This window comes from Etheostoma spectabile, chromosome 21, assembly GCF_008692095.1.
Source record: "Etheostoma spectabile isolate EspeVRDwgs_2016 chromosome 21, UIUC_Espe_1.0, whole genome shotgun sequence".
Classification (NCBI taxonomy): Eukaryota; Metazoa; Chordata; class Actinopteri; order Perciformes; family Percidae; genus Etheostoma; species Etheostoma spectabile.
The window spans coordinates 10,982,614-10,994,895 of record NC_045753.1 but is presented as its reverse complement, the minus strand read 5'-3'; the positions used below and the strand labels follow the sequence as shown (position 1 = coordinate 10,994,895).

Here is a 12,282-nt window from a genome sequence, read left to right as displayed (position 1 = left end):
GGCTAAGAATTGCAACAAGAAAGGAAAACAATTCTTATGAAATGTCAGACATACTTGCAAACGTCATATTGTTATTTCCAAGTCTACACCTTGTGCATTTTTGTTGACCTGAAACAAAAAAGGACCCCTACTTATTTTCTCAGTGTTGACACCAGAAAGCGGCAGGTCGGGGGAGCAGGCGACAGAGCCGTTCGACATCGCTCCGTTCTGAGCCGGCGGAGCTTCATCTGCAGGTCGGATGGAGCCGACTGGAGGCTAGCAACACAGAAACAAGACTTTCTAAAACTGTGTGATATGCAGCATGTGTATACATTTACTTTACCCACTTGCTAAGGTAACTGGGTAACTAAAGTCTATAAGGATATGGGATCACATTGTATGGGATGAGCCCAAACAAACAGCACAGATACCACTGATACCCTGGAGTCTGCAGGCGGGGGCTGCTTGCTGACGGCTGCTGGGGAGATGGTGGCTCCTTGAGCCAGGGCGGAGAAAACTCCACCTCCCATCAGGAGAGGCAGGAAGCCGCCCAGAGAGCTGCTCTGGTTCTGGAGGGAAAAACAGTCCCTGTGTCAATCAGTGAGGCGATTTTTATAAAGATATGCCATTAACTTAAACCAAAGGTTGGATGATCTAACTACCTTATGGCACACTTTGGAAAACAACCATCAGTGAAGTGAAGTACAAGCAAGAACATGTACTCCTTCCGCGGAGTTGTAATTCCCCCTTAAGGCCGATTTATGATTCATGCTTCAATGCCGAGGTTACGTATTTAGGTACATGGAGACACGACCCTATGCCTGACCTTACGCCTGACCCTACGCCGGACTCTTTTTTTTCAACGTTTTGGTCGTCTCTTTCCAAACCTTTGTTGCTTTTCCCCTTGATGTTTTTTTTTTTTTTTTATTGCCCTCCCCCCCGTGTTTTCAAAGCTTTTTTTGGGACATTTAAGTCTCTTCTTTCAATGGTCTTTCGTAAAAAAATGTTTTTGAATGCTATAAAATTGAATAAAACAACCAAATTTAAAGAGAGTAGTGGGCTGATCATTGTGCAAGAGGCTTGAGTGAAACAATCCACATTATTCTTCAGAAAATTTGGTTAAAACACACTTTTCGGATAAAGATTTTGTTTTTTCAAAATTGGTTCTAATTTGATTTGAGGACAACACAAGGGTTAAAGAGATTGACACACACACCAACGCACAAACTATGAGAAAAAACTTCAGCCCACTTCTGTAGGCTATGGAGAAAATATCTGCGGGGCGCCTGTGCTGGACCATAAATCACGCTTTATTGCCTAAAGACGTTGTTTAAGGCTAAAGCAATCCACCGCCCCTTTTCTCCCACCTTCTGCTGAAAGTGCACCATGTCCATGAGGTTCTGGGCTCCTGGAGAAAGGCTCGTTCCCATCTCCTCAACCAGACACTGCACCTGCTGCATGTCGATGCCGGGGCCGCGGGCGGCGCAGGGCTGGAGCTGCTGAAGGCCCACGATGACCCGACACACCAGAACACTGCTTCTACCACCCAGGGAGAGCAGCTGGAGACAGAACCAGAGGATCAAACTCAACACCGCCTTGTGCAAATATAAAACTGTAACTGTCCAAGGTCAGACACAACGTCTATAGATGTAGGGACTAAAGTTAAGAAGATGCGAGGGTCACCTTGACGTCACAGGCTGAGGATGGATGTTCGAGGATCAGCTGTTTCTTGTAAAAAGGGCCTCTCTCTGAACTGCGGGCAAAACAGAGGATACCCTGCTTCAACGTCTCACTGTTATTACATTGCATTACATTACATGTCATTTAGCTGACGCTTTTATCCATAGCCACTTCCAATTAAGTGCTTTTAAACCTGTCTGTGCAAACACCATGTTAAGAGAGACACTATGGGTACAAACTTGTGTGTGTGTGTGTGTGTGTGTGTGTGTGTGTGTGTGTGTGTGTACCCATGGTTATCTTCCTTGTTCAATAATTGAAAGAAGCTGCATTTAATCTAAATGTATTGAACTTGGTGTGTGTGCAGTATCCTCCATCTCCATCATTTCTGGTCATGATTCCCAGATATCACCCAGATATCTCTGTGTGTGTGTGTGTGTGTGTGTGTGTGTGTGTACCTGTCTGGCTGGACGTTGTCGCCCCTCTCCCCGCGTACTGTCCCGCAGTATTCCCCAGTCTGGCTGTACACCTCCATGGTCCGAGCCTCGCTGATGACCAGCAGGCGGCTGATGGCAGTAGAGGAGCGGGGGGTGCAGTGGAGCGTCAGGACGCACGGAGACCCCTCCTCCGTCCGCTCCAGCAGCACCGGGCCACCCCTGTGAGGGGGAGATAAGGGTTAAAGGTGCTGCTCACTCATCTAAGCCCCTTCTGTTTGCCCACATTACAACAGTTAAGTTGCACTTCTACATCAGCCTTTACTAAGATAGATAGATAGATAGATAGATAGATAGATAGATAGATAGATAGATAGATAGATAGATAGATAGAGGGGAAGCTGTGTGGATGAGTCTGGTGAGGTGAATTCTGTGCAATTTTCACTATAGTACAATATTTAATATTTAACCACTTAATCTCATTACTGTGCAATATTTAATACTCAGGATTTTTGATACATCAATAACTATATTTTGCATAATGTGTATACAAACCCTTTATCTTTCTTACTATTTCATATACATGTATATAGTTGCTCTCAGGAACTGTGCACCGCATTCCCCCCTCTCTTTGTTTTCTTCTTCTGCACTACTTTTATTTATTTTATTTTTAATATTTTTATATTTTGTGTTGACACTGTAAAGGTTTTGCTTCAATCTCGTTGCACAGGTTCTGCACATGTGTATAAGGACAATAAAGGCTTTCTATCTTATATGGATGTGCAAGCTAAGAGCTCATTACCCATTTGTCTTGCCTCCTTCTGGCGGACTGAGCTCCTCTTCGTGATCCTCTCTGTTCCAGATGTGAACAGGAAGCAGGACATCGGCCAACTGATGTCCCTGAACGCAGCAGACCCAAGCAGCTCCGCTCTTCACGGCAATGTCCACCATGATGCTGCTCAGACCACGGGGGCGATAACCTATAGGAGACAGGCTGAGACACAGCGTGGTAAACAACTTAGGAGACAAAAATGAATGAGGACAAGTTGGGAGACACGCTAGGGCAGAGGAAGACGTTCTGAAACCAGTCAGGACAGTTAGTCCCCCTCGGCGGTCCCTGAACGCCACAAGGTCCGCTTCTTCCTGACTGCAGGTGGCTCATAACATAAGACAAAATAAAACTTTATGGTGTCTACGCAGAAAATATAGACGCACACACACACACACACGCACACACACGCACACACACACACACATACATACACACATACACACACACACGCACACACAGGCACACACACACAAACACACGCGCACACACACACACGCGCACACGCACACACACACGCACGCACACGCACGCACACACAGACACACAGACACACGCAGACGCACACGCACACGCACACACACAGCTCCCGCCACATGTTCTTCATACTTCATATTGTGAAAATCTGCATATTTCCTGGTCAATATTCTACACAAAATGGTCCAGCTCTTTCCTTTCCAAACATAGTATATTATATATTGTTTTTACATATTGTTATTAATGTTATTGTTATGTTTTCTATTCTACATTTATGTTTCTTGACTTTTGTAGTGCATGCTTTTACTTTTATGTCATCTTATTGTGTTTATTGTTGTGAGGCAAACTGTGAAAACCTACTGGGCAACTAACCAGATTGTGATTCAGGAGATAGGTGAGGAGATAATACAGAAGACAAATCAGGACCGTCTACAGGCAAATTATATTTATATTCTCTTACACATGAACCATAAACCCTACCATTAAAACTGTATCTGACATCAGGAAGGTAAACTTGAAATATGTATTTTCGTCTAGTTCTTCCCGTTTTATGTACTGGATGTGCAGGTGGATAATCTCGGCATGCATCATATTTAAATGTATTTGCTCCAGCAGCAGTAACTGTAAATAAACAACATAGCTTGCTAATATATATTTTATAGGTTACTTTTACCTTTACCTTAGAATTGCTCCAATAGAAACCGTTGACTAGCTTGTTTTCTTCCGGTTTCTGAATCTTCGTCTTCGCATTTCATTGGACGTATTTTAATAAAATAACTACTGATGAATTTGATTCTGATGTTTACTTGATGCTAAAACGATGCATGTCTGACTTCTGCTATCGCTAACTACAGCTGTCGTGTAGCGCGCGCGACGGGGGATGTTGTGGTCTGACGTCACTAAACAGCGACTCACGACATGGTTGCCAGCCGTCACCGACCCCGCAGCCGTTGATTTTTTGGTAAATAAGACCTCTTCTTTTTCTAAGTACAACACATTTACGTGTTTTACGTGATTCTTAGAACTTGTGTGTAGTGTTGTGTTAAAGCTTATGACATTTCTACGGTGCAGCGAACGGTGACTAAGCTTTTATTGTGATTTGTGAACGTAGCAACGTGTCTATTTCCAACGGTTGCTATGTATTTCTCTGTGGTCGACAGCGTTAGCATGCAGGCTAAAGTTGTGTTTTCATGTTAGCAGTCCAATTAGGATTTAGAATTTATTTAAAATACCAAAAGTTAATGGGATTGCTGGTGTAGCTGTCTTATTTAAATGGTGTCTGTCTCGTGTTCCTGTATCTCTTTTGTTTGTTGTTGTTTTTATGGACATTGAGTCTAATAATAAAGGCTATCTATCTATCTATCTATCTATCTATCTATCTATCTATCTATCTATCTGTCTGTCTGTCTGTCTGTCTGTCTGTCTGTCTGTCTGTCTGTCTATGTATCTATCTATCTATCTATGTATCTATCTATCTATCTATCTATCTATCTATCTATCTATCTATCTATCTATCTATCTATCTATCTATCTATGTATCTATCTATCTATCTATCTATCTATCTATCTATCTATCTATGTATCTATCTATCTATCCATCTATCTATCTTAAATTACTAATTATGCAGAATGTCCCATCTCAGAACAATGCATATATTATTGGATTATAATGTTTGTGTATAATTTGTATTAATGTGTTCATCGCTGTAATATTGTAGCTCATTTTCATTATCCTGCTGGGTGATATTAATATTATTATTATGGGTCATTTAAGAAGCATATTTTGCATCTAAGAACACTACAGATACCCTCAGCGAGGATTAAATATGAACCATGGGCGATTTTAGACCCTTTTTAGGGGGCTCAAGGGCCCCCTAATATTCATCTCAGCCCCCCCAAATTCTTTTTTTAATGTATTTATTTATTTATTTTTTAATTTTTTCCCCCCGTCAATTTTGGTGCTTTCAGTCAGAGTTTGTGAACTTGTCTGTTATCTTTAAACATTAGACCCAGGGGGGTCCATGACACAATAAATAAAAACACACACAAACACAAGAACACACTCACACACAAAAATACATATATATATATATATATATACATACATATGTAGTATTTTTTGGAATTGTAATTACTTTATATACTTTGTTTATTCTTTCTGTATTTTTTCTAATGATACCCTAGTTAACATGTGAAAAGATACTGGCATCGTTAGTGCGCTGCTTTCCCTCAGTTTGTGGAAGACTTAGGTGTGCGTACTTGATGGGGGTTTAGGGGTCCTCCCTCAAGAAAGGGATGATATTCAGTTAAAAACATATGCAATTTCACATCATTTTGGACCATTATTTATTACCACATCTGTGTCTAAAATGTTGGAAACGCTAGGGAAGCTAATAAATAAATAAATAACACTCAAAAGGGTTGAAGACAACAATTGCTAAAGAAGCAAACTGGGGACCAACTCCAACCATTAGATCTGAGAGAAATAGCCTATTTCAGTTACTTCTGATGCTCACATTGATTTTACATTAGTTTTAGGTGGTGCCCAGAATGGCTTCATAAGCTTTATAATGGTATGGGAAACCCTGATTAACGGCTCTAACTCTCTGTTTAAAGCAGGACATGGACTTCACAGAGTGCTACGGACACAGTGTGTCTAGTGTTGCTGCCGCAGCTCGCTCCGGCTGTAGGAAGCGTGTGAGGAGGCTGATAAAGAGAGGCTTCAGTGTCGACTGTCGAGACAACCGCGGCTGGAATGCCCTGCACGAGGCGGCGGCCGCCGGCAGTACGGAGTGTGTGCAGGACATTCTGGCTGCTGCGGGCGGTAAGAAAGGTCATTGGGCAACTCATGGTTGTTCTCACATTTTAGAAACTGAAAACAGACACTTCTTGGATTTGGTTTCGGACAAATTAACCTAAAGAATTCATAGTCGGCCAACAAACTAATCGATGAATGCACTAATTGTTTTTTTTGCTCTAACTTGGACCAATCATTCAAAATCAAAGATAGTAATTTACATCTATAGCTATAGACGGAACAGAAGCAACGCATCCTCATATTAGAGAAGATGGAGCCGTAGTATGTTTTTCTGGTCTGCATGCTGAATTTCTGAAAAGCAGTTATCAAAATTGTTGTTAATTAATAATAATGCCTCGCTGTTTCCTGTTGCTCTGGTCTCAAAACATGACAAAAAGGACTACAATTAACAAGTAAACTACAAGTAAATTAGCTGGCTGGCTAACACTCGCACATTTACATGTTAAATGTTGATTGGTGGGCGTTGTCTGTTATAAATCTGCCTAGGGACAATGGATGAAAATTAGCTATGGTGCTAACTATAGCATATTTATATTGTGAACCTGTACTGATGTCCATATCTAAATAAACTATTAAAATAAATAGAAAGAAATGAAATGAAAATAATTTCCTCAGTATTTACTGATCAACGTATTAATCAATCAGGTAAAGGTACTTTATTGTCACATACACAGACTACATCTAGCAAAATTCATTCTCTGCATTTAACCCATCCCTCAAGTGAGCAGTGGGCAGCCAATCACAGCGCCCAGGGACCACCTCCAAATCTGAGGGCACTGACTGGAGAACTTAGTACATGTGTTTTGATGGTGGGGGAAACAGGAGAAAGGAAAGAAAAGGCCGGGACGACCTGGATTGAAACCCAGAACCTCGATCAATCAATCCTTTTAGCACAAGTTCATCAAGGTTTCTTTAAAGTGAAATATTCCTTTTCTGGTAGACTGAACTTTTCTTTCTGATTTCTTTTGTTCTGTCTGTGTGAGCAGCAGGTTCCTCCCGTGGCTGCAGTGCCTATGTCAACTCTTTGACCCATGAGGGGGAATCGGCATGCTACCTGGCAGCGCAGCGGGGCCACCTGGAAGTGGTCCAACTCCTCCTGGAAGCACACTCCAACATCAACCAGCTAACAAATGACTTGTCCTGTCCTTTGTATGCAGGTATAACACTCACACATTACCACAGTGGTGTAGTTCTTTGGGACAAGAAGAGGTTTGACTTTTTCCCTTTTTGAAGTTTTTTTATCCCTTTCCAAAGAGCACCTTCATGATGTCTGAACACTCTAGATATTTCTCCTTATAGGTCCCATGACATGCTGCTCTTTGGATGATTTTATATAGACCTTAGTGGTCTCCTAATACTGTATCTGAAGTCTCTTTATATAGACCTTAGTGGTCCCTAATATTGTATCTGAAGTCTCTTTTATATAGACCTTAGTGGTCCCCTAATACTGTATCTGAAGTCTCTTTATATAGACCTTAGTGGTCCCCTAATACTGTATCTGAAGTCTCTTTTATATAGACCTTAGTGGTCCCTAATATTGTATCTGAAGTCTCTTTATATAGACCTTAGTGGTCCCCTAATACTGTATCTGAAGTCTCTTTTATATAGACCTTAGTGGTCCCCTAATACTGTATCTGAAGTCTCTTTTATATAGACCTTAGTGGTCCCCTAATACTGGATCTGAAGTCTCTTTCCCAAAAATCAGCCTTGGTGCAGAATTACAGCCACTAGAGCATAGGGGGCCAAATTCTCTTTGCGGGCAAAGCAGAGAAAAGAGAGGTAACATTTCCCCTTATGACCTCATAACGGGCAAGGTTCCAGATCGGCCAATCTGAGCTTTCATTTTCTCAAAGGCAGAGCAGGACACCCAGGCCTCGGTTTCGGGGGGGCCATAGGCAGGCTGGGGGACCTCATATTAATGTTGAAAAAAGTAAAGTTTCGTGCCATGGGACCATTTAAATTAGGTCTGATTGGATTTATTCTTCAGTATTTATCAGCTGCTATGTGTTTTCCAACAGCTGTAGACGGAGGACACAAGGAGGTTGTAGAACTGCTCGTCGGTAAAGGTGCAGAGGTCAACAGAACACACACTGCGTCCTGCTGGACCTGCCTTCATCAGGCTGTGTATAAGGTAATTATGGAACCCACATCATTCTGTTCAGGTGTACCCCCCGGTGACTTTTAGGGCCCTATTTTAACGATGTAAGGGGACAGTGTGAAACGCATGGGGCAGGTGCATTTAGGGCGTGTCCAAATCCACTTTTGACAGTTTGACGGCAGAAAAAAGGTCGGGCGCATGGTTCAAAACAGTTGCACTTAGTGTCTTCAGTAATTCATAGGTGTGTTATGGGCATAACATGCTATCAACCAATCAGAGTGTCCTCTCCCATTGACTTTCAAAGCCAGGTGCGTTTGGACCTTGGCTCATTGCTATTATGATGAATGATTTGCACCGTAATATTTTTATGTATCTTCTGCATGTTTGTGTGCTGCTGCTCTTCCCTGTGTGCGTAACAAGCATAGTGTGCGTGCTCTATGCATAAGCCTAGGCCCATTTTACTTAACGCTGTTAAAGTAACAATGAAATGATGCCTTATTGACTTTAGACCAGATTTTTTGTCGGTCTTAAACTTAAAAAAAACACTTTTTGTTATTTCCCAAGGGTCACAGTGAAATTGTGCGCATACTGGCCGATGTGTGCAACCTGGAGGCAGTAGATGACCACAAGATCTCCTCTCTCTTTGTGGCGGCACAGTATGGACGACAGGAATGCCTGGAAATCCTTGTTAATGCTGGTAAACAGCTGTTTTTCCCTCATGCCTTTATGTGTGCCTGTGCATTTGTTCATAGCTTTAAGTATAACTTTGTTTGTTACAATTTAACGTTGGTCAGCGACTTGATCAATTTCTACCAGAGTTCTCTTCTTGTGTCCTAGTTACTGTCTCTTCTTTACACTCCTCTCTTATATAAAATCAACTCAAAGTACAAGACATAATGAATTGTGTTTCATTTGGTTGTCCCCCTAGGTGCCGACGTGAGCACCCAGGCAGCTGATCTGGCCACGCCGCTGCTGATTGCCTCTCAGGAGGGCCACCAGGTGTGTGTGGATTTCCTGCTGGACCACGGAGCAGATCCTAACATAGCGTGCAGTCACGAGTGGCCCCAGCTTCCCATTCACGCTGCGGCCGAGTTCGGCCACATCAGGTACTGACTCATAACTTGTGCTATTGGGCAGTGATTCCTAACGTTGTCTAGTTGTGATCCGTCATCACACGTTACGTTTGTCAACGAGTTGTAAACTTATAGATAAAGAGGGACTTTTTTCTCTCAGATTGTTTGATTTGAAAACATTTTGAGACTTAAAGGTTTTTTTTGTCATTGTTAGTTGATTGTGTGCAAGCCCAAGGTGACATCTCCAAGTTTGTCCAACCAAAAGTCCAATCCCAAAGATATTCTATTCACGATGATATTAAAAAGAGGGATAATCAGCAAATCCTCTCTTTAAAGGTCTCATGGCATGAAACTTTCACTTTTTTTTTAAACAGTAATATGCGTCCCCCCAGCCTGCATATGGCCCCCAGTGGCTTGAAATGGTGATAGGTGTAAACCGACCCCTGGGTATCCTGCTCTGCCTTTGAGAAGATGAAAGCTCAGATGGGCCGATCTGGAATCTTGCACCTCATGAGGTCATAAGGGGCAAGGTTACCTTCCCCTTCTCTGCTTTTACATGAGAAAGAGAGAGACATTATGGCTTTCAAACGAGCACTTTGAATTGCCCTGTTGCTGAAATGTGCAATATAAATAAATCTGCCTTGCCATGTCTTGTCTCATGAACTTTTGAATGCAAATGTATCCATATTGTTTCCCTTAATCCTCTGTAATTTTGATAATCCAGTGTCCTCAGGAGGCTGATAGCTGTTACGGATCGTGCGTGTGACCGCGGTGACGGCATGGTGAGTCCCCTATACGTGGCCATCCACAGCCATCAGAGCAAGAGTGTCGAGATGCTCCTGAGGGAAGGTTTCAGCCCGGATGCCCAGGACTGCACACACATCCTGGGCATCCGTTCACCACTCTCCTTTGCCTTGTCTCGCACATCCAGCAAACCATACAGGTTTGTTAGAAAGCACATTTCCCCTCGTCACACACAAGAACAAACGCAAAATCAAACAGGTGGATTTGTACTTGACTGCAATTGAAATCTCTTTCAGTGAATCAGTGGTGTTGCTGGTAGCTGCAGGAGCGAGTTTGAGTGAGGAGGACTGGGTTTATGCCTTGGCCACTGACGAAACAGACCTGCTGCAACTGATACTTAAGCATAGATGGATCCCTCGACCAGAGACTCTGACCAGGGGCTGTTCTGTACCACATCAAGATGGGCAAACTGTGTTAAAGCTGCTAGAAGTGAGGGAGCTGCTCTGTGTGGCACTAAACCAAGTGCACTTCGCCGCCTGCTGGCTACCTCTGCTTCTGAAGGCAGGACTGGAACCTACTTTGCTTCTTCAGCCCCACATGTAGGACAAGTCAACTCGCTTTTTCACTATTTGGTCAAGTATCAGATGACTGCACTCGATCAATGTCTTTCTGTCCCCTTCTTCTATGATTTCTAGGTTGGAGCAGGCAGACAGTGGCGTGTTGAATTACCTGCTAGAGTTTGTAAACTGGTCGATTCTGTCTCCCCCTTTGAAACATATCCTGGATCGAAGACGAGCCGAGGAAACCTGGGAACCATGTCCACATTTTGGTAAACTGACAAAAATATACACTGCAGATTTGCAGGGCTTAGTTGACTAATCGGTCATTTCGTTCTAAGTCATTTTTTGGGGTTGATTAGTCATTTTTTATTTATTTATTTATTTATTTATATTACTGCTGAATTTTTTCAAAGAAACTTCTGAGCACATGTCTGGCAAACACAAGATTTAAAGTATAAGATAAGACAAAACCTTATTGTCTGTTCACACAGCAAAGATTCTGGCATCGTCTGTTCCAAAAATCAACACATAACATTAAAAAACACAGACATTAAGAAAACATCTGTATGGTCACCCAACAAACATCTGGCGCACACACACACACACACACACACACACACACACACACACACACACACACACACACACACACACTCTAAATGGTGCTTTTGCATGATTCTTTGAGGAAAAACTGTTTTACAGATCCTCGGAATAAATCAACTAGTTAGTTATTCAGTTAGTTGACTTATTTGAGCACAGCTCTACACATTTGCTTTTATTAAATTGTAGTGAACTGTGAAGGATGACGTTTCCCCTGTCCTTTTCCTCTCCTCTCTCCAGACTCCGTTCCCTGTCTGTCCCACATGTGTCGGTTGAGGGTACGGTTAGTGTTGGGACCAGATCTACTGATGAGGACCGATGTTGTGCAGCAGCTCCCTGTGCCCTCCCTTCTTCACAACTTCCTCCGATTCGGAGACATCCCAGAAGCTTCCTACACACACTCCCCGCCGTCACCACTTTCAAATCGACTACAGAGATGCCGCAGCACACACAAACACAGACATGTTCTATAACCCCATCTAGTCTTCCTCTTTATGTTGCTTTAAGGTTGTGAAATCATCCTATTTCACACTGTTTTGTGTACTGTGTCAGCTCATTACAGCTCCTAATGGAAGCTATATGTTTGAGCCATGTTTTTATGGCTGCACTATTCCATCAAATGGATATATTTCAGATGTTTTGAGCATCATTTTACACACAGTTCGGCATATTTGTTATCTTTGGAGACTTTGGGATCACAATAAGTAAAAAGGTGGGCTTACTTTTCAAATAATAATTTTCGTATTTGTTTATTGCAATATAATAAAGCTGTTTGTATTAAGTTGTTTCTATCCGCCAGTTAATTTGTGCTTTAATTAAATTTTTTTTATTGTGCTGTATTTATTTTACCCTCCAAAACCAAACAAGTGGCGTTTGTTCAGTTTACGTTTGTGACGTGACAATAAAAGACATTTGGTTAAACTCTGATTGGTGCAAACCGTTGTCATTAACACCAAGACCAGATCTGATTGGTTGACGTCACATCTGTATTTG

At 42.2% G+C, this 12,282-nt stretch overlaps 3 protein-coding genes across 13 annotated transcripts in view; 2 read left to right on the top strand and 1 right to left on the bottom strand.

The window, feature by feature from the left end:
• c21h10orf88 (chromosome 21 C10orf88 homolog) overlaps positions 1-4,303 on the bottom strand; it is an 8,420-nt gene extending 4,117 nt beyond the window's left edge. The window contains exons 1-7 of one of the 3 annotated variants that reach the window (XM_032501861.1): positions 4,076-4,303; positions 2,893-3,084; positions 2,115-2,312; positions 1,663-1,732; positions 1,347-1,538; positions 420-548; positions 132-255 (exon numbers count right to left, since the gene is read on the bottom strand). In XM_032501861.1, coding sequence (XP_032357752.1) covers positions 132-255; positions 420-548; positions 1,347-1,538; positions 1,663-1,732; positions 2,115-2,312; positions 2,893-3,041 — 862 coding nt within the window. In that variant the 5' untranslated portion in view covers positions 3,042-3,084; positions 4,076-4,303. The remainder of the gene's footprint in view (positions 1-131; positions 256-419; positions 549-1,346; positions 1,539-1,662; positions 1,733-2,114; positions 2,313-2,892; positions 3,085-4,075) is intronic. The other 2 variants (XM_032501862.1, XM_032501863.1) reach the window with 2 other exon arrangements.
• On the top strand, positions 4,094-12,204 carry asb3 (ankyrin repeat and SOCS box containing 3). 7 transcript variants are annotated; one of them, XM_032501847.1, is made up of 10 exons: positions 4,094-4,357; positions 6,016-6,220; positions 7,204-7,371; positions 8,233-8,345; positions 8,877-9,009; positions 9,241-9,418; positions 10,110-10,328; positions 10,426-10,728; positions 10,825-10,958; positions 11,530-12,204. In XM_032501847.1, exons 1-10 carry the CDS (start codon positions 4,277-4,279, stop codon positions 11,760-11,762), a joined length of 1,767 nt encoding a protein of 588 aa, XP_032357738.1. In that variant the 5' UTR covers positions 4,094-4,276; the 3' UTR covers positions 11,763-12,204. The 7 variants fall into 7 exon arrangements, with proteins under 7 accessions (XP_032357738.1, XP_032357733.1, XP_032357736.1 ...); XM_032501842.1 differs by having other exon boundaries at positions 6,016-6,229; positions 7,201-7,371; XM_032501845.1 differs by having other exon boundaries at positions 4,096-4,357; positions 7,201-7,371.
• A 56-nt stretch (positions 12,205-12,260) lies between these two features.
• The window catches only part of abca5 (ATP-binding cassette, sub-family A (ABC1), member 5), a 37,690-nt gene continuing 37,668 nt past the window's right edge, over positions 12,261-12,282 (top strand). For 2 of the 3 annotated variants that reach the window (XM_032501820.1, XM_032501819.1), the window contains exon 1: positions 12,261-12,282. This exon is cut by the window's right edge and continues 133 nt beyond it. The gene's annotated coding sequence lies outside the window, so the exon portion shown is untranslated. The other variant, XM_032501821.1, reaches the window with a different exon arrangement.

Coding starts and splice junctions, on each gene's coding strand:
- asb3 (XM_032501841.1), top strand. CDS start 4,277: ATGTTGTGGTCTGACGTCACTAAACAGCGACTCACGACATGGTTGCCA. Junction 8,346..8,876: donor TTCATCAGGCTGTGTATAAG/GTAATTATGGAA, acceptor TTATTTCCCAAG/GGTCACAGTGAAATTGTGCG. Junction 10,729..10,824: donor TTGCTTCTTCAGCCCCACAT/GTAGGACAAGTC, acceptor TATGATTTCTAG/GTTGGAGCAGGCAGACAGTG.